This window comes from Pygoscelis adeliae, unplaced genomic scaffold (genome assembly GCF_000699105.1).
Source record: "Pygoscelis adeliae isolate BGI_AS28 unplaced genomic scaffold, ASM69910v1 Scaffold227, whole genome shotgun sequence".
NCBI classification, from domain to species: Eukaryota; Metazoa; Chordata; class Aves; order Sphenisciformes; family Spheniscidae; genus Pygoscelis; species Pygoscelis adeliae.
The window spans coordinates 2,189,530-2,211,006 of record NW_008825100.1 but is presented as its reverse complement, the minus strand read 5'-3'; the positions used below and the strand labels follow the sequence as shown (position 1 = coordinate 2,211,006).

The 21,477-nt window shown below is 41.0% G+C and overlaps 1 protein-coding gene across 1 annotated transcript in view; it reads left to right on the top strand.

The window, feature by feature from the left end:
• Positions 1-21,477, top strand: part of KALRN (kalirin, RhoGEF kinase) — a 368,140-nt gene that overhangs the window by 34,368 nt on the left and 312,295 nt on the right. The window contains exons 4-5 of the mRNA XM_009327171.1: positions 6,178-6,370; positions 10,031-10,543. Of these exons, the coding sequence (XP_009325446.1) occupies positions 6,178-6,370; positions 10,031-10,543 (706 nt within the window). The remainder of the gene's footprint in view (positions 1-6,177; positions 6,371-10,030; positions 10,544-21,477) is intronic.

The following is a 21,477-nucleotide window of genomic DNA, read 5'->3' as shown; positions in this document are numbered from 1 at the left end:
ACTGGGACCTGCACCTCTGACAACAACTCTCAGGAGCTCACAGGATCATGGTTACATATTGGGAAAAGGTTTTCTTACACCTAGCTGGTGTCTGAGTTCTTCCTAGCTTACATCATTTTACAACAGAATTGCTTTGACTTCAGAGCCATTTTTCTTAGAAGTAAAAATCGAATACCAAAATAAGTTACTTGCTTGACAATAGCAGGAGCACCCATTCTGGCACCAGTTAGTTTCTGCCAAAGTATTTGGGTTTTTTTCTGTCTTTCTGTTCCCTCCTGTTGACATGGGGCCAGATGCGGGGGTTGAATATGGACATTGTGCAGCCCACACATCTGCATTCTTGTGCCATTCGCAATCACACCTCATGTCTCCTAAGAGCAGTGGCTGGAAACCAGAGACAGGAGGTTTGTCTCTGACTGGACTTCACTGGCTCCAGGTCTTTTTACAACATGTCACTGAAATTTCTCTAGATTGCTGCTTTCTGTCCAGCTCCAGCCAGTGTGAAACTGGCTTCGATTTCTTTCTTTCTCTTTTTAAAAAAGAAAAGTGAGAATGAGCGATTCCTTTTCAGTGCTGAAAGAGAAGAAACAAATTTAGGTCACAGTAAGGAAGAAAGGATTAATTGGAAATGGAGGCTGGATGACTGTTCCTCCTCTAATTACAAAAAAGCATTGTGAAACCAAGTTAGAAAATGTAAGAAGGAAAATTTAGGATGAGGTCTGTCTACCGGTAGTCTTTTAGGTAGCTGAAGTTCTCTGGTGGGAGCTTGCTGTGAATTGTTATTCCAGAGTAATGGTGCTCTCAGGATGTGCATCATTAACTTCCTCCGCTGGTCACCGGTATACCAGCACGTAAGGGAGGTGTGGGGATTAGCACTCATAGGTGTCCTAGGCTCTTTGAGAAGACAAACTGCCTCATCACACCAAACAGCCACAGTCGCTAGGGGATGTGGGTGACAACTCAGACTGAGGGTGTGAAAGTTCAGGAGCATACCTGGTAACCGTCATAATGAGCAAGGTACATTTTGCTGAGAATTATTAAATGGAGTAAAATATTTTAATAAATAATGCTGATTCAGGAGTGCTTGACAAACAGGTCTACTAGAAAGAACTTTATCTGGTCCTCTAAATATATTGGAAAATATATTACGAATATAGGTGACTGACTATTTCTACTGGCAAGGTGATCTTCAGGCTCAACGTGGTAACGTAGAACCAAAGTATGAAAGTCAGTAGGTGATGCTGATTATAAACCTCCCCATCTAGCTTCATTTTCAAGCTGAATAAACAAACCACAGAGAAGATGAATAAAAAATTGCAATTGATCAAAAATATTAACACATAAGTTACTGAAGTGATCTTTGGCACATTTTGATATGCAAACTAAGCAGCGGAATTAGTTTGGTCCCAGTATGAAATGAGGCCTTTGGGATAACAGTCTGTGCTTGGAGGCTTTCACACACCCATTTTTCTCCGCTTCCTCTCCCTTTTCCACCCTCAGCTTGTGAATCACTTGGCTGACTACAGCCACATTTGTCAAAGGAATGGTGATCTCAAAAATAATTAAGTTCCTGCAGATTTTGTGCTTACAAATTGATGCTTGTAGAGCTACTTGTTATGCTGAGAGTGTCTCCTGACAAGGTTACGCTGACCCTCCTTAAAGGAGATCTTGCTCTCACTGTTAACAAATCATATTTTGAATGAGATGCTATACATGTCAGATCTGTGCTTTTAGTGGTCCAACAGGTGTGCTAAATGTGCTTCTTTGTCATTAACTCATGACTGCAAAACGGGAATGGAGATAGTGTGTTATTTCAGCTAATCAAGTGCTGAAGCTTCTGAATGCCAGAAGCTTTGGCCAAACCATAAGGATGAAAAATACACATAATCAATAATAGGTATTTGAAAGATTAATCAGAAAGCATGAAGTCCTTAATTCATTTGGTACCCAGCAAGCCAGCTCTTGCCAAAGAAAATACAAATTAGAATGTGCCTGAATTAAAGAGGAAATTTGAGAAAATAACCTTATGAAAGTACCCTAGAAACCAAAATAGAGGCATTTATTTTGACAAAATTATCACATCTGCTTCTGAGTTTCAATTTTATGCTTTCTTTTTTTACAAAAATCCAGATCATAAGTATTGTTTTCACAAATATTCTAGGGTATTTTTATTAAACTTAGAAGCTTTGTCTTTGCTTAAAAGCAGTGTAGCAACTGAAATGACATATCAACTATCAAATATTTTGTGCTCACCATTGCAAATCTAGTCCAGATGAGCACAGCCAAAAGGTTGATGGATTGTCCAAATGCCTTGATCTGAGTGTTTTCTCCAGTTTCTGGTCAAATATCAATACCGGAAAAAATTAAGCACCACAATCAACATTAATTGCCATCCTAAAATGATTACTTGTGCATAATAGATACGTGGATTGATGTAGCCTCTTGGGAGCCAGGGATAAGGCATGTTTTGCTTGGACAGTGTAGAGGAAGCTTGATTGCTACTGATGCTTTTCCCGATCAATTGCTAAACTGAGAAGGATTTGAGTTGTTGCTTTTAAACAATAAATTTAATAAGCATGGCTAGACTATTCAAAAGGAACCTAGGGTCATTTCCTCAATACATGTTGAGGTAACTGAAGAAAAATGACTGACTGTCAAAGTGACAAATCTTCACAGATTGCTCTGACTCACCAGAGTTTATGGGTGCTTCATTACGTCTTCACAAGGCCAACTTTTTTAGGACCCTATCAATAGCTGTAAATATTTGGATAATGCAACTTAAATTTTGGCCTCTTTTTTTTTTTTTAACTAAATTGCTTATGAGGTGTCCTCCCCACATTTATGTAAACCTTTTGTACTTTCACATATGCATTCAGTTGTGTTTTTGCAGACTGGTATTAGTCATTATTTTTAATTCTTTGTATTTGCAGCTATAGTTTCCTGAAGAGTAATTTTTTGGAATTCATTCTAGACAGCTGAAGACTGTAGTATGAATATAGGTACCTGGAGACCTCCACCAAGGCAGGCTCCTTAGAAAAACACAGCATGGCAGGTGGTCCCGCATGGCAGATGGTCCCTGCCCTGAAAAGCTTACAACCTAAATAATTTTCTTATGTCCCTCTTCTTTCTCTGAGGTATATATACCTGATTAGTATCCGCCTGCCGGCTTGTATAGTGTAAGTGCTCTCAAAGGCACCCCTCTCCATAGCATGCTTCAATTTTCTTCCACTGGAAACATACTGTGAAGTCTCCAAAAACCTGAAAGTAGGGATTTAGGGTGTTGTGGAGCATTTTTTCACACACACATGCTTAGGCATGGTATGCTGATGGGAATGGGCAGCAGTACTGTCTGCTCCCTTCACTGCTTCTCTGCACCTCCAGGGTCCGGAGGGGCTGTAAACCTTCAGTAAACACAGAATCCAGCCCATAGTTACATCTCTTAGTTCCCTATCTGGAATATCTGTCTTACTGCAGGCTGAATTTCCAGTCATGGTGGTATGTAATCATGGGTGTCAAGATGATATCATACTGCCTATGCTCTAAAGCTGGGGGCAGGTTCTGATTTTGGGTCTGTTTGGGTCTCAGACTTTAGTTCAGGTTCATAAATGGAAGACTTCAGTCCCTCAGGACATTTCTGTTCTGTTTACTGAAACAGGTTTTTCTGTTGTTCATCAGTAAGTATTAAGTTATTGTTTTAGATCAGATTTGGTAAGTTGTCAGGTTGGCAGCAGCCATGGGGAGTTGGAATGAAATTAATACGTATGCCTTACTGTGGTTGCAATGGGGGTATTTATTTATTTATATCAGAAAAGACAGATTGCACTTACCTGTTACTGTGTCTGCTGTTGGGGCTCTCCATGTGCCCATATGGCTCTTGGATCTCTTTGTCCAGTGTTTGAAGAAAAATCAATCCTTGGAAAAGTCATTTCAGTATAACAGGGATCGGTGACTTGACAGAAGTTACTGAAGACCCTGTAAAGCTTTGCAAGAAAAAAAAACCCAAACACAACCCCTCTTCTCTTCATCCCTTTCTGATTTGATTCTTTTGTCTTGGCTCTCGTTCCAAAGGGCAAGAGGCGGTAGCACCACCAACAAAGCTTCTTTTACAGCCTTATTTGGCATTAGTTATGGAAGGATCAGATGTCTGACCTTTCAGCAATAGGTAAAAGGAGAATAAAAAGATCTATATTCCTGACAGTGTTTGGAAGTGCCTGGTCTCCCTAGTTTTTTGTTACACTGACTGTTGTATGCGGTGTGCTCTAGATGTGCCAATAATGTTAAGGCAGAGGTCCAAGCTTGTTGGCTTTGACTGCTCCTTCCTGGCACTAAGTTGAGACTGTTCAAGTTAGCGAACTCTCTTAACGTGGCAAAATCCGCTTTGCCATGGGGTGGTCCATCTGTGCACAAATCTTTCTAGATACTGGTAAGGTCACCAAGGACTTTTATTTTTAAGTTATATATGTTAATCCAGTGCGCTTCCTCTGAAGGATATCCCTGTCCTTGTTCCAGCCCAGAAACCTAATTCTAAGCTTTATAGAGTTGTTTTCAGTAGATACATAGGAGCTAGACCTTATTAGCAGAAAGAGTGCTTTAAGAATTTAGAGAGGTAGAGCATAGTGAAAATCATCCTGTGTGTTTGTGCACTGAGAGTATTCGTGTGGAGGCTAAACAGAGTCTTACAATTTCTGTGTTATAACCATACTTAATAATATCTGTCCTCAGCATATTTCAGATTCATTCCAGTGATATCAACACTTGCTATTTTAAATTATCTTACATATACCTTTATGTCCACAATATCGATCCTATGTATGTTGATGGCCAGTTTGCAGAAAGGTTTGCAGAAATTCATGTATTAAAGAGGATTTCTTGTTCTGTACCTCACTGTTGCATTCATTATACAAAATATATTCATGTTCTGCCATGTTTCTCTTCTTTCTCAACTGTTCTTTCTGTTTTCATCTTCCTTTCTTCTTTGCACACTTCCTTTCTTCCAACAGCTTCTCCTTCTGTGGAAAAGGCTGTGACCTCCATTCCACCTTGGAAAAAAAAAATTAGATTAGTAGGCAGACCATTCTGGCATTTTTAGTGCATCACCAATGAATTTCACTCATTTTCCATAACAATAATATTACTGGAGGTGGGAAATTTCCCATTTTGTGCAAGTGCTTGAGGCCTAAAGCAGACACCATAGCTCTCAAGACTTCAACACCATGCATGGCAGCTATATTAGCTAGTCAGTCAGAGGAGTACACACCTCTTAAATCTCATCAAATGCTGGATGCTGCAGATGGATGATGTCACTTTTGAGCCATACCTCTTTTTCTGAGGAGCAATACTACGTCCCTGGAAAAGCTATGCTGAAAGCTGCCCAGATTTGACTTGAATCAACATGTCCTTTTATTCTTTCTCTCTCTTCTCCTGAGGAAAAAGGGAAGATGTGTTTGCAAGCCAATGCCCTGGTGCTTTTGGGCCCTATGCATTGCCAATGACCAGGCCAGATGATAACGATAACTGTCTTGAACTTTTGAGAAGGGAGGAGCACAGGCTGGCAGAAAAGTATGACTGCAGATTGAAAGAGATTCTGCAACATTTGGAAGATCAATCAGGAGGGAAAAGGGCCCCAATTTTAACAGTGCACATGCTGAGTCTCAAGGACCTTCCTTTCAGGGAATGATTGCCAGGCACTTTTCTGGAAATTACACCTTTTAAAAAGCCCTTAAAGGGGCCTCTGAAAATGAAGGCACCCAAATTTACAAGTGGCCAGCAACGTTAAGGCACAGGACCCTGCTTGTTGGCTTTGGCTGTGGATTGAATTCAATATGTTAAAAGCAGAATCCGTTGTATGTACACATAAATAGCTTCTACACAGATATATTTGATTCTGTTTTCAATTGTGTGAAAGTATGTATGTTTTCAGTGAAAATTTGAATTACATTTATTTGGGAAATTAGAGATTAAACTGTAATATATACACTTGAATTTCATGTAAATTAGATTATGGTAAAATTAATATAGCCTTTCATATAGCCTTTATGCTGTACTACCTTTTGCCTTTTATTTTGAAGTATATCATTCCTTGCTTTGCTCTGAAGCACTGAACACTAGCAACAAAAGTTAAGTGTCAGTGTGACTGCCCACAGTATTAATTATCTTGATATGCTTTTATTCCTGCAGCGAAGATGTTTGTAAACGAGGATTCACTGTTATTATCGATATGCGGGGATCCAAATGGGATTTGATCAAGCCTCTCCTAAAGACCCTTCAAGAAGCCTTTCCTGCAGAGATTCATGTTGCCCTGATTATAAAACCTGATAATTTCTGGCAGAAGCAGAAAACGAACTTCGGCAGTTCCAAGTTCATCTTTGAGGTGAGAGCCACATGAGAGATGTATGGTAAAGCATTATCTCTGATAAGGAATTTTCTTCAGGTAAAAAAAAAATATTCCCAAGCCCTGTGATTGAGAGGAAAAAAAGACATCTGAGGACTGTTTGTGGGAGTGGGCTGATGCCCTGGCATCAGGTTGCCTTCTGAGCACACTGGTGGAATGGGATGCACGTTTCATCTCAGAGGTTCACATACATAGTTCACCTTGGTGAGGGTGTTTTTGTGGTATTTATTTTTGGTGGTGTTGCATTCAGTCTTTCCTTTGTTTCTCTTAGAAAAAAACCCTACCAAACCAGTCAATATACTAAAGACAAAGTTCTCTGGATGCTAATGTATGGGTTTGTTAGTTCATCTCTACCCAACTTCAGGTAGCGGCTTTTTTTCATAAAAGGCATTTATGCTAAATTTATCTATATATTTTCACTGCTTTAATTTAATTGAGATTTACAATTCAGGGGTAACATTAACAACCCATGTTAATGATAAGGTGCCTCGGACAGGTTCTTTGAGAAGTAACCGATATACAGTAACTGCATAATTAAAAGGAATTTTACTAACTTTGTCATTGGTGAAGACAAACCAGCTGTGTTCTCTTAGTGCTCTTTAGTTTTCTGTGAATTTCAGCTTCTTACTCAAAGAGAAACAAAGCTCAGGTGCATAAAGTGCTCATACATCAATCATGAGTTAGTCATGTGTTGTTTTTTTTTAATTTGCTGAGAAACAATTCTATCGTTGGCTGTCTTACTTACCAATCCATTAATTTCAGAGAGACACTCAGAAGAGAATTTGGCTATAGTTCTTAATGTTGACTGCAATGGAAGACTATATTTAAGATCTGTTGAAGTCAGTGTGATATAAATATGTCCTTATTTTCAATTTCTTCTTAAAAGCACTCTTGAATTGCAACGGGCAACTAGATTGGTGTTAATCATTAACTAACTTTTACATTATTATCACAATTTAAGAATTTGTACATTTTTTTCCCCTCTGTCTCACAAAAACCAGTCAACTCATAAATTTTTGTTTAAATGGGTCTTTACCTTCCTTGGCTACCTATTATCATTTTGATGGCTACTCAGCCATCAAAATAACTTCCACTTGCTATCCCCTATGCACCTTTGAAAGCAAGACTGCCTTCAGTATGGGTTTATGTAACCTCCAGAGATTCCTCACGCTTACTGAAATCACCGCTCCTGGCAGAAGTGGCTGCCATTGCAGTGCAATGAGATTGGCAATGCTGCCTGGGGGGAATGAGTGGGATCAGGGCAGCGGGAAGGAGAAAGGACATGTGTGGGTACAGAAGAACATGGGGCAAAAGGGAGCCTGTGCAGACACTAGTAACAGAATAGCTTTGGGGGATGGGGAGCTTCTGTTTAAAATATATATGGGCACTAAGTGGCAGCCCTGTAAGTAGCCCAAGAAAAGACAGCTTATGCATGTGTATCCAACACTGAATTTCAATCCTCCAGTGCTTTAGTAAAAAAAAGCAATGTCTTCCTAAAGCTTCAAAACCTACAAGTAAAGTAACAGAGTTCAAATATATATTTTTAGAACATTTGGTTTTTTTAAAATGAATTAATATTTTCTGGAGGCTTGACATATTTTTTATTGTGTGGAGTTGGTGTGATGATAGTGAAGAGTAAACTGTGGTTAAGCTATTCTTCATAGTTACAGCTCTGAGTCTGTATTGTGTTAAAAGCTCTAGACTCATTTGCTCTACATGCATTAAGGGTATTTTCATTTTGTGTGTGTGCCTTTGAGCCTTAGTCTGTCTGCTGGGCTGTTCACATGGGTGTCTGTAATGGTTCACAAATTTTTGGACTGGAGGAAGAGAGTCAGTGCTTCTGCTGTCTATTGAACCACCTGCAGACACTCAGAACTGATGAGTCCTTCAAGCTGTGGTCCACTGTACAGTAGACCCCCTGCAGTATACACACCACAATCCAGGAACTTGTGTTTTAAAGGATTCTTGTGGGTGCTGCTGCTTATCGGTAGGCTCAGGCTCTGGGGCAGCTCATGCTCTCTCATAAGAAGAACTGTGAATATCTAATAAGCATCGCAGGTCAATATGACTCACACTTATTTGATCTACGTGGGGCAGCACACAGATACCCTCTCTGCACTGAACCATCATGGTGATTTCCCACAGCTGTGATGAAACATGAGGTCCTTGTCAGGAACAGACTGCAGTGGAAGGCAATGGAATTCTCTGTTGAATTACCCCATCTACAAACTCAGCAGTAACCGGTGTCAGTTTTAAGACCAGATTCTGCTTTTGAGCTTAATAGAAGCATTATGCATGTGTCAGGGCAGAATACAACCCTTAGTGGAGGCTAATGATCCGGATTTTGTGTTGTGAGACTCTGGCAGAATGATTCTGTGTCACAGTCCAGAGAGTGAAGCATGCCTGCAGATCATCACACTGTCCTCCCCCTTCCCCAAAGCAAGGAACATTGCAAGAAAGTTTTAAAATAATCTTTCTGCTGAGCATAAGTTCAATACAATCCCAATTTTAATACATTGCAGAATGCCTGTTATTTTTAGATGGATACAAATTGGAAGGAAAGCCTATTATTAACTTTAAACCAGTGGGCAGCCTGCTATTTTGGACGTAATTCAGGATAACAGACAGGACTTGAGGTATTTTTTTTTGTAGATTACTTTTACAAGATTGCTGTGATTATTGGGTGCCTCCACTGCTGAAGAGCACAAACTCTGACATCCTTTAGAGGCCTGATCTTTAGGGGATAGATGTGCAGTCACTGATGAACATCACAAGCCTTTAAGGGCTGCCAACTTGAGTGCTAACATGACAGCACTGAAAATCGCTAGTAACATATGAAACCCTATGCTCGTATTTCAGAAAAAAATAATTTGTCTAAAATAAATGGGAACAGCCATCAGTTGTTGCATCCTTAAACTGTAAGCTGCTTTCCAGGCACCCACTGCATTTCTCTATCACTGATTACTGCGTCTGAATGAATTAAAACCATCTCTCATTGATTGTGTATGATTCATGAGCAGTACTTTCTATTAGCAATAAATTCTATTGTTAATACTCCAATGACATTTCACTTTTACGTTGATTTTGGCTTAATTACATTAGAAATTACTAATACGAAAGAGATCTGCCTGTGGCAAAAGCCAACTGGAATAATCTGGAAGAAAAAACCAGCATATTCTGTGTTTTGGCAGGTCACAATCCCTGCTTCAGTTCATATGCCTAAAAATTTTGCTGCTGTACAGCCACTAGGCTGAGTGTAACACAAGTAGTAGAACAATCATGTCCAGATATCCAACAGCTGCAGTAAGAAGTCTTCAGTGTCCAACTGGGTTAAAGTAATCTATGGCAGAAGCATTCTCATTATATGTTTTTGATAGTCAGGCCAGCTGAAAAAGATAGATGTTATTCCAGTAAATATCATGTCTTTTAATAAATAAATAAATAAATCAGTGCCATTAATAGAAACGTTTTCAGTCCAATCAATCCATCAAAATTAAACATAGTCCTCAGCATCTTTTACAATGTTCCTTCAATTATGTATTGATGACGAAAATAATCCTTTCATGGTATTTATGGATTGCACTGTTATTTCTGATTAGACAGTCACTGATTCAAATGCTGTTATTTTCCCTTCCTTAGACAAGTATGGTATCTGTTGAAGGCCTGGCAAAACTTGTAGATCCTTCTCAACTGACGGATGAGTTTGAAGGATCCTTGGATTACAACCACGATGAATGGATAGAGTTGCGCGTCTCCTTGGAAGAGTTTTTCAACAGTGCCATCCATTTATTATCAAGGCTGGAGGATCTCCAGGAAATGTTGGCTAGGAAGGAGTTTCCAGTTGATGTTGAGGGCTCAAGAAGGCTGATTGATGAGCACACGCAGCTTAAGAAAAAAGTGATTAAAGCTCCTGTGGAAGAACTGGATCGTGAGGGTCAGAGGTTACTACAATGCATAAGATGCAGTGATGGTTTTTCTGGTAGGAACTGCATTCCTGGAAGTGCAGATTTTCAAAGTCTTGTGCCAAAGATCACCAGCCTTTTAGACAAGCTGCATTCTACCCGGCAACACTTGCATCAGATGTGGCATGTCCGCAAGTTGAAACTGGACCAGTGCTTTCAACTCCGGCTTTTTGAGCAAGATGCTGAGAAGGTAGGGAATAATCTGTTCCTTTCATGCTTTAACCAAGACTTTTTTGCAAGGACACTGTGACAGTTTTTCTATAATTAGCAACATGAGGTATTCATCACAGGTGTAAATCTCATGTTGCCAGCAGATGTACTTGATGTAACTCGTAAACCAAATTCACTGAACTAATTGTTGGATGTAGCAGGCATAATGATATCCAAGAATTACTTATCTGTGTCACTTTTGATGAAAGTTAACCTGCTTTTTTGTGTCACAATGGGTGTATTTGGTAGACATTAGCACGAGAATCAAGCTTTTTTTTTCAAGTTTCTTTTACTAAGCTTATGAATATATCTATCTACATGTCACAGCACCTAAAGAAGAATGATTTTAGGGTTTGATTCACTATGATTATTGTTTGCACTTCTTGCGAGTCTATGGGAAATTTGTAGTTTAAATCCTCCTAATTGTTACCTCAAACAACATTTTCGGTTTCCCTTTCCTAGGAAATCGCAACAGGATTTGCAACTGGTAAAATCTCTAGTGATGGCTTTGTACCAAGGACATGGCCACTTAGTTCCCACAGCATGGGATCTGACACTGTGTTTAGGTTAAATATATAAACAGACCAAGAGAAAGTATTCTGAAATGACAGCAGCATGCAAAACTCAGTGTGGCTGTTCTGCATTAAAAAGCACATAAGGATGGCATTTGAATTCATACCGGACACTGAGTCAGCAGCCAAGATTCCTGTTCACCAGCACAAGACCTTGTTTGAGAAATATTTAACATTAAATTATTTCATAGAGATTGCATTGCAACTTCATATTTCTTAGACGTTTGTAACGTAGCGTATCGGACTGAAAAGCACATAGGGTGTCTTGAAATGAAATACAGTGTACAAAAGTATGTAGAGCAGCAGAAGCACAGGTAAGTAACATGGCTTTAGGAAGCTGTAATTTCAGAGGTGTGCAGTACCGGTGTGGAGTTACACCCCCATTCCTTGCCTCTTCAGAAGATACTTATTCAGGAACCTGTAGTAGATAGGGAAGTCCCCTGCAAGCAAAGCATAGCAGCTTGTCATGTTTGTTGAAAAGACTGGCTAAAAAACAACCAGAGTTCCCTAACCAGGTCTCATACACAACACCACCTACAAATTTCAGTAATACACAATAAAGCAGGCTTCTTACTACTTCTGGTATTTGTCTGCTGTTTGCCTCTGGAAGCATATGCAGGTACTGATTTCGGTGAATTTATTTTAGAAAACTGTGTTGTGCTAGAGTCTTGGCAGTCTCACTTTCTTAACGCAGAAGTGCTTGACATCTTTTTAGGTGGTTTCGTGAGAAATCTTTGCTGCACATTTAAAATTTTAGGCCACAGAAGTAGGGTATTCTCAGTGGAAGGTACTGAGCTCTTGGACTCATGTTTATCTAGTCTGTGTATCCATCAAAAGCACCAATCTCTGAATCTTCTCCACTTAATGTATGATCCAGTTGTTTCACTGATGTGTCTGCCTGGACCCAGGAGGAATAGCAGAAGAAATGCAGACCCCATCTGCAGGGGGATCTCACTGAAGATGATTTTTTTTAATCAGCTGCAAATTAATATTATTTTTAAAACATCAGGGAGAAGCACATTGCTGAAAGAAATATAATCTTCAGTAGTGCAGAGCAAGACACAAGACATCGGTTTTCAATGCATGTACTAAATCTCTCTAAGGGATGCTAGGACTGAAAAGGTTCCATCATTGTATAATCAATCCTCCTATTGGGAAAACCTTGAATTCAGATGAGTCCCTCTAAAAGGAGAGTCACTGCAGCATCACTCAAGAATGCATAAGAGCAGAGTTTTTCTTCCAAATGCTACAATTTCTTCTTCTTCTTCTCCTCCCTTTTCCTTGTGTGTCACATGCTGTAAGGAGATCACTCACTGCTGTCTTTCCCAGCAATGGCTGTATTTCAGTCAGTGCTTCAGTTTGAATTTTCAGTTTCTTTGGGATAATTCAGATGACCCTGCTTACTAACATACATTTTAATTTTTATTTATGAGTATTATTTGCTAATATTATTAGCAAATTATTATTATTTAGCAAATTATTGTTATTAATGTTACAAGCTGAAAGGCTCTCAGATCAAGTCAGTGTCTGAGAAGTTCTTGTTGCCAAGCACCGTTCTGCAGTGTTGAAGGAAGTCTCCAACATATTTTTCCTTTCTATCTCCTGAACAGGCATAAAAGGATGGTGTGATACAAGTCTGAGCATTGTGACAGCTAGGTTCTTTGCATGTGTTATTCTGAGGTTGTTAAGTGTAAGGTTTAGGTAAGTCAGCAGATAAATGAAACTTTTGAGGTGAAGGAAGAAGCAGTGGGAACATGATTCCTGCCTTTTTAACACTGGCTGTCTCGAGCAATTCCTGACTGACAAAACTGGCATTTTGATCTTCTCGGTATCTCTTATTCATCTACCTCACATTAACTAAACACACAGTCTTCCTTTGGCTTCTCTGAGTAGCTCTGTTTGCCTTTCCTTGACTACTACATTTTCCCAAAGAACAGAAAATTCTTTGGGTTGTTTATACTCTCAAATCAGTGTTTTTAATCTTTTCAGTTTGTGAGTTCCTAAAATTCTTCCAGGGAAGGTTGCAGACCCTTTTACTTCACATTTCGCACATGGAGACTGATGTAAAGTATTGATGTGCTTATTCTCCTTAGCTGCCTTTTGCAGATCTCTTTGAAGTAGTCTGACCATCTCAAACTGCAAAGTATTTGTCTCATGTAATGTTCAGAGCTAAATCCAGTCTAAGCGCAGTCTCCACTGTATAAATAGCCACCACAGTGTGTCTGTGTATCGAATTTTAAAGTTTCCTGGTACCTCCATTTGCTCAGTTGCACTCTACCCGCTACGATTAGGTATGGTAGCAGAGCCAGGATGGTCTTTATCTCCTGGGGAGAGGCACAGCTCTTTCTGTATAACCTGGTTATGTCATTTAGTGCTAGTCAAATGACAACTCTAATATCCTGTGACAGCTCAAACTCCAACATAAAATTCTGAATATAAATAAGGTTTTAGGGCCTTTTAAAATATCTCTGTGTACTCATTGGGTGATATTTTAGGAAACCTGTTCTAATAAGGAGAAAATGGACAAGGACTTTCCATTTTCTGGACACCTCTGATTTTAAAAATTTCGGGTGTCCTGATAACCTGAAGAGTTCTTAAAGATGGGATAGAAAAAAAAAAGGGGACACAAGAAGGAAAAACACACAGTATTTTAAGGTAGGTTAATTTTTTAACCCCTTGGTATTAAAATACCCCAGCATTCTGCAAGCGGCTGGCAGAGGTGTCTCGATCGCTGGCCCTTGTTCTCGTGGGGGACTTCAACTTCCCGGACATCTGCTGGAAATACAACACGGCAGAGAGGAAGCAGTCTAGGAGGTTCCTGGAGTGTGTGGAAGACAACTTCCTGACACAGCTGGTAAGTGAGCCTACCAGGGGAGGTGCCTCGCTCGACCTGCTGTTCACAAACAGAGAAGGACTGGTGGGAGATGTGGTGGTCGGAGGCCGTCTGGGGCTTAGCGACCATGAAATGGTAGAATTCTCAATTCTCGGTGAAGTAAGGAGGGGAGGCAGCAAAATTGCTACCATGGACTTCCGGAGGGCGGACTTTGGCCTGTTCAGGACGCTGGTTGAGAGAGTCCCTTGGGAGACCATCCTGAAGGGCAAAGGGGTCCAGGAAGGCTGGACGATCTTCAAGAAGGAAGTCTTAAAGGCGCAGGAGCAGGCTGTCCCTGTACGCCGCAAGAAGAACGGGCGGAGAAGACGACCGGCCTGACTGAACGGGGAGCTTTTGCTGGGACTCAGGAAAAAAAGGAGAGTTTATCACTTGTGGAAGAAGGGGCAGGCGACTCAAGAAGAGTACAGGGATCTCGTTAGGTCGTGCAGAGAGGAAATGAGAAAGGCAAAAGCCCAGCTAGAACGCAACCTGGCCGCTGTCGTTAAAGACAACAAAAAAAGTTTTTACAAATACATTAATGACAAGAAGAGAGCCAGGGAGAATCTCCATCCTTTATTGGATGCGGGGGGGAACATTGTCACCGAGGATGAGGAAAAGGCTGAGGTACTTAATGCCTTCTTTGCCTCAGTCTTTAGCAATCAGACTAGTTACCCTCAGGGTACTCGGCGCCCTGAGCTGGAAAACAGGGATGGCGAGCAGGATGAACCCCCCATAATCCAAGAGGAAGCGGTCAACGACCTGCTACGTCATCTGGATACTCACAAGTCTATGGGGCCGGATGGGATCCACCCGAGAGTGCTGAGAGAGCTGGCGGAGGAGCTAGCCAAGCTGCTCTCCATCATCTATCAGCAGTCCTGGTTAACGGGGGAGGTCCCGGACGACTGGAGGCTGGCCAATGTGACGCCCACAAATCAATTCACTTTTTTCCCTCCTATAGATCCCCTCTATTGGAACATTTATAAATGACAGTCACTGCCTGTACACACGAATTATTCAAATTAAAGATATTACAGCTTACAGAAGGTCTGTATAGTTGTGTGCTGAGCAACTCGTATTATTGGCAAAATAAAAGGAGGGGATGGCAGTCACACCCTGGGCTTCTCCCTCTCAAATCGGTGGGAGAGAGCAGAGCTGCCTGTGGAGAAACTTTGTCGCCAAGTCAGGCCTTTAGGGTTTTATTTTCCTGTGCTGGGGCCGAGGGAGGGGAGAAGTTGGGCTATCACATAGGCACAAGCGTGCAGTGAGGTTGAATCCCCAGATGGAGACTGGAAGCTCCTCGAAGCTCAAGTCAGCAGGCAGGTCAGCCATGCGGGGAGCTTTGGCAGAGTGCTGTGAGGAAGTTCACATGCTGTGCAGTGCTGACTGTAATGATCTGCTGATAAATAACACATTTCAGCCGCTGGTGTAGCCCTGACCCTCACGGTTCAACAAATTAATTCCTCACCAACTAATATATACATACATACGTACATATATATATATAATTTTGAAACTAGAACTGAGGCTTTACTGTGTTTTTACTGGGTAACAGGGAAAATATTTTTAGCCATCGGTAACATGAAAAAATGTAGTCCAGTCTAAATTGAATATTGTTTAAAACAAAACCCCCACAATCAGCATAGATCCAACTATTAGAACTATCTGAGAAATGTTAATTGGTTGGTTGAAATCTAGACAGGGAGAAGAATTCAGGCAAGAGTCCACATGTTTTGCACTTGAATAAATACCAAAAAAGACAAAAAATTATCCTTACACTCTGCACTTTCCAGCTTTTCTGGAAATCATTTGTAACTGGCACCCAACTTGACTTTTGTAGGAATTTCCCCATCATTCCGGGTTGGTTCCCTATCAATTTTACTACCCCGGCATGTATGTGAATGAAAAACAGCTATCATGATGTAATCAGCGTTGTCCACATTAAGTATAAACAATATAGTCATCAGCTGGACTGAACCAGGATCTCTGCTGTAAACTTGTAACACCAGAGCAGAGAGCAGGCTGCTGTAACATGATTGGGGTCAGCCTCTAACGGGAGGCAGAGGAGACTTTGCATGTTCTCTCTGTCCTCACTTCTCCTTTTCCTTCCTGACTTTCTACAGAGTCCATTACACAAACGCAAGCTCCAAAAGATGGCAATGGTAGTTAGAAAATGCCACGAGTGAATTTCACTGGAAGTTTGTGGTGGGAGAAACATTTTATTTGGATAGGGCCAGCTTTGTAGAAAGTCTAGTGGCAAACCACAGGCCACATCGAGTCTTCAAGGAGCAGTGAAGTAGCGGTCTTGCAGTCAAAACCATCTGCCTCATCCATACTAAAGTTTCCCTTTGAAAAACACAGCTCTGCCTGTGATTTTCCCTGTGGAGCAGGCTATGGATCTGTGCTGGCTGCTGGGGGCTGCGGTGGTACTGCTGCTCTGCACGTGGCTGCAGTGAGAGGGAGCGGAGGGCATGGCCTGCAGCTCCTGCCCCACAGCAGCTGCTGCTCCCATTTCCCAGGTGATATGGCCAGCCTGGAATGACAGAAAGATTTCAGTGAGTGCAAGAGTGATCGGAATGTGGTAACAATGCAAAGTTCATACGATAGAAGACAAGTTTGGAGAGGGGGAGGAGTAAGCAAAATGGTTGAGGGGGAACAGAGTGGAATAATGGTTGCAGCAATTCTCCTGCATCCCACTCTCTGTGCAGATGTGGGCAGTGAGACCGAGGCACCAAGAAGCGCGTGCTGCATCCTTCCCTTCTCATACAGAGCACTGCTTCAGGCCTCTTCTTCGGTCTGGTCTCCTTAAATAGGGGAACTGATGTGTTATTCTACGGGATAGGCGGGGTTAAACTCAGTCCCCATTTAGTGAAAAATATAATGGGGCACTTGGTTTCTGAAGGAGGAAAATCACAGATACACCAGCTGTACTAGACTCCTGTCCAGTGTCCTATTCCCATTCCTAATGAAAGTATTAGGAAGACTCCTATTGATATTCAGCAGAAGCACAGTATACCCATTAACACTTATTCTGAAGTGCCAGATGAAGTTTAGGAGTTCCTGGTTTAGAATCTAACTTAACACCATACAGAGTTAGTCTAGAAAAATACAGAGAAGCTCTAGCTCCACAGCAAAGTCAGTGGGAGAGAAGATTATCCAAGTATATAATCTGAGTATTTGAACCATGCTCATGCTATTATTGGAGTATTACACCTGCCAAAGGTTCATGTTCCTCAGAAAGAAGGAATGCTCTGCAAGCTACTCTGTCTAAAAAGATGCAGGATGACTTTGATGGAATAATAGAAAACAAAATGTGGAAATTTACGTTGTGGTTTTGGTGGCTTTAAGAAAGCAACATTGATATCTTGATTTTTGAGAGAAGGGAAACTGTCAGTGCATTTGTGATTGTATGATACATATCCACTTTAACCATTTCATACATTACTTCCCCTTATACTGCACTTAAAAATTCTGATGCTGTAAGTTCTGTAATAAAATGCATTACAAATCTGATGATATGATCCTTCTTGCTAATAGGTGACAGTTTATTTTATTACAGTCCATTAAGTAGAGCAATTGTAGCTGCTCCTTTAGTCAAGTGATGCTGTGTGGGGAAGCATTTCCTAGAAATGGGTCTTAGCTGATTTTCTGAAAAACCAGCGTAAGAAAGATTAAAAAGATCAGCAACATCTTCACTTCCTTCTTCATTTCCCATCACCTCTACATTTTCTTCTTCTAGCAGTGTCAAAAGACCCTGGAAGTGATACATGAGCAGGTGATAGAGTTTTCCCGTTTACAACATGTCATATTAACCCTTAAGGATTTGTATAACGCCAAAAGGCATAGCACCTGGGACAGGCTCCTCTGACTGAGGTAAAATCCACTTAGTGAAGCACCATTTCCCCTCTCTCATTTCATTGCTGGAAGCACTCGGTTTCTTTGATCTCTTCTAAATGCCATATATACAATTGCCTCCCAAGATTTCGTGTGAAATGTTGGCTTAGAAATTACTGTAAGGGAGATGTGTCCCAGGCAATGAGACTGGGAAACACAATGAGGAAAGTACTGAGAAGCTGGCGGAGGGAGCTGTCATATGTGAAATGAAAACAAAGCGAATGAGTTCTGGGGAGGTGGTTAATTAGGACTGGGGAGGAGGCAGGAAGCATATTAAGAAGGGAAAGAACCAGAATCAAGATTAATAATGAGAGCACATCCTTAGTGTCTTGCACCAAGGAGAAGTATATATGCCCCCTGTGCTGTTTCACTGCGAAAGGATTTGTTACTGAATGAATGGTATTTAACAGTAATAATCATACAGGCATAAGCATGGATTAGACATGGATTTTTGCATAGGATTTAGATTTCATTTAAGTTACATGAACACTGCATTGGTGTACAGAACTCAGCATGCCCTGGATTTTCCATCTAAGTACTTACACCATGGGTATCACAACAGCACAGTAAGTGAGCATCACTGTAAGGAGCTTTCCTGGAGATTTTGAACACGGGGGGGTGTTGTTAGACCTGAGGTAAGCTCCATAAGACTTCCAAAATAAAAGGAGTCAATAAGCTTAGTGTCTTCTGCAGAGACATTCGACTGAATGTCTAAGTGAGGCTCATTTAAGCATTCATCCTTAGCCCATTCCAAATGTCTGTGCAGACAAAGGACAGAGGCCATGGGGTACAGACACTGACTGGGAAAGGCACTGAACTGGGCTCTGTGTTTGTGAACACGCATGTGTTTGCGGAGAGCTTTATAAGAAGAGTGACCAAAAATTTACTGCTAAGCGTAAATGAAATCCCTTACCCATAGTCCCAGAAAAAGAGTTCTCAGAGATCACAAGGGCTCCATTTTTTGTTGGTACCTACCCCTCTCGGCCCAAAGCAGCTGCTTCTCTCTTCATCGGGTGAAACAACTCAGTTTCAGGCTAGTTTTAGCTGCATCTCCTGACCTGATTGCAGTTCGGTGCTCGAGGTCTCCCTGAGTTGTCTGCTAGAAAGACAGAGGCCTGGTCCTGTAAAGCAGAGAGAGTCTCAGCTTCTATTGAAATTAGTGAAAGACTCACGGTCTCTGTAAGAGTTCCCACTGGCAGGTATTCAGTGAGCCAGTGCTGTGAGAGCCCTACGTCCAGGAGCTGTGTAGCCACCATCTCTAGCTACTGTCTCTGGCTCCAGCCTTACTGATGGCAGAGTTAGCAACTTTGCCACCCACTTCCAGAAACGGGACCTTATTTCCAGCTGTTTGTGCTGGTGCCCCCTCGCAGTATTCCAGTTACGTTAGAACACATTTGCAACATTATGGGCAGCGTGATTTGCCAGGGCTTGCAGTGGTCCTAATATAAGAAAAACAAGCTTTGAAAATGTTCCTGACACAATTGGTTCTTATTTTTAAGCTATAGAAGAAATATACAGATCTTTACATTTATGCAGCTGGAGTAGACATTGCTCAAGAGCAACATTTAGTCAAAGTATTTTAAGTTGCTTTAGCGTCTTTTTCTCTGTCTTTTCTCATGCATGTGGACTCTTGCACAGAGCACATAGTGTCTGTTCTCTCCTGAAACATTGTTTCCATATCTGGCGTCTACTCTCTCATACTGCCAGTGAAAAATGCTTTCTTTTATACTCTGAAGTTTCCCTCAGCATATGGTGCCTTTTTTGGTATAGAGATTCTCACTAGACGACTGTTCTTCCCCATTAATAAAATCAGACTTGGGATGCCAATGCTGGGAAGAAAAGTTAGCTATCAGTCTAAATAAGGTGCCATGTGAATAGAAGATCATCATCTCATGCCATCCTTTGTACTTAAGCCCAGTCTGAAACTAAAACAACAGAGAGGACAAGCCCCGTGTTCAACATGAAGTTGCTTTGACACAGAATTTCTAATATCAGGCAGAACACAGAAAATGGGTGCAGATAGGTCCCTGAATTGTTGAATTGGCAGACACCATCTTACAATATCAGATCTTAAAATGTCGGAAAGATAATTATATAGATGATATGGAAATGAGGCTTAAATTGAGACTGAGCTGGGTGCATAAACAACAGTTATGTGCATGTTTGTATGGCACCTAGAACAGTAAGGTACTGAATCTAGCTCGGGTATTGGCTGTTTCCAGCAAAGAAATGCAGATTTGCATTTGAAAAATGCCCTTGGAGAAGTAAGGGTATGGAAGCATTCCTACTGCATACAGATATGTACCCACAAATGACTTGGGTTGATTTAGTATAGTACTGGGAATATTCTGCTTCACTTAAGATGTTTTGTGCAAGACCTTTCTAATAGAATCAATCAAGGACAAAGGATCAACACAGGAAATTAATATCAAAAGGAGAAACTCCATTCTTAAAAATCTGTGTATTTCCCCAAATGAACCTATGCCAGCTCTAATCACTTTTATTTAATTACTTCACACATCTTAGAACAAAGGAGGCTCTAATAAAACAGGTGAGAATTAAAAGCATGTAGCAATAACTCTATTGTAACAGCAGTTTTTCATTAATTTTCTGTGTTTATTCAAAAGTGTTCTCTGTCATGTTTCTGTTTTTTTCATTTTAAAATAATTGAACTCTTGCTACTGAGTACTGCTCCTGCTTTGTCTTGAAGCACATCAGTGCTCTCTGTCACAAATAAGCCGCTATGAGGTGTTCTGATGCAGCTGAATAAACAGTATGATGTTCTGAATGCATCTTTACTGATATTTTTCTGAAGCTTGGTGGTAGCAGAACAGGGCTTATGCTCATGGATTCCCCAAATTACTGGGTTTACCTGGTCTCAGGCTTACTTTTTTTTTTAACTAGGAGGAAAATTAACTCTATCCCAGCTGAAACCAGGACAACAAATGAAAGAACAAAGTTTGTCTAGAAGCAGAAAAAATGTTATAACAAGGGGTGGTTGTGCACAGAGTGTGTTGACAGTTCCTTGTGATGCTGTGAGCAAAGATGTCATGTGCTAAAGAGATTTCAGAGTGGGATCAGCACCTTCCACTGTGGAAGGCTCTGAGAGTGGCAGCTAAACTGTGTCAAATCTGCAATCCCCCTCACCTAGTCATGGACATGAAAGAATTATTGCGGAACTGTGGGGTAAATCCTCTTCAGCATCTATAAGGATAAATTACTTGCAAAAACCTTCATCTTTAACAGGAAGATGAATCCTGCATAGCCTGTATCTCTCAGTTCAGGAACCTGCATGCTGGGACTTGCAGTCTATAGTCTTTACAGGCTATAGCTCTGAATTAAAGATGCAGCTAGCTGACATCTGCTCTGTTTAATATGAATCATAGAATCATAGAATCATTAAGGTTGGAAGAGACCTCCAAGATCATCGAGTCCAACCGTCAACCCAACAACACCATGACCACTAAACCATGTCCCTAAGCGCCTCATCTACACGTCTTTTAAATACCTCAAGGGATGGTGACTCCACCACTTCCCTGGGCAGCCTGTTCCAATGTTTAACCACTCTTTCAGTAAAGA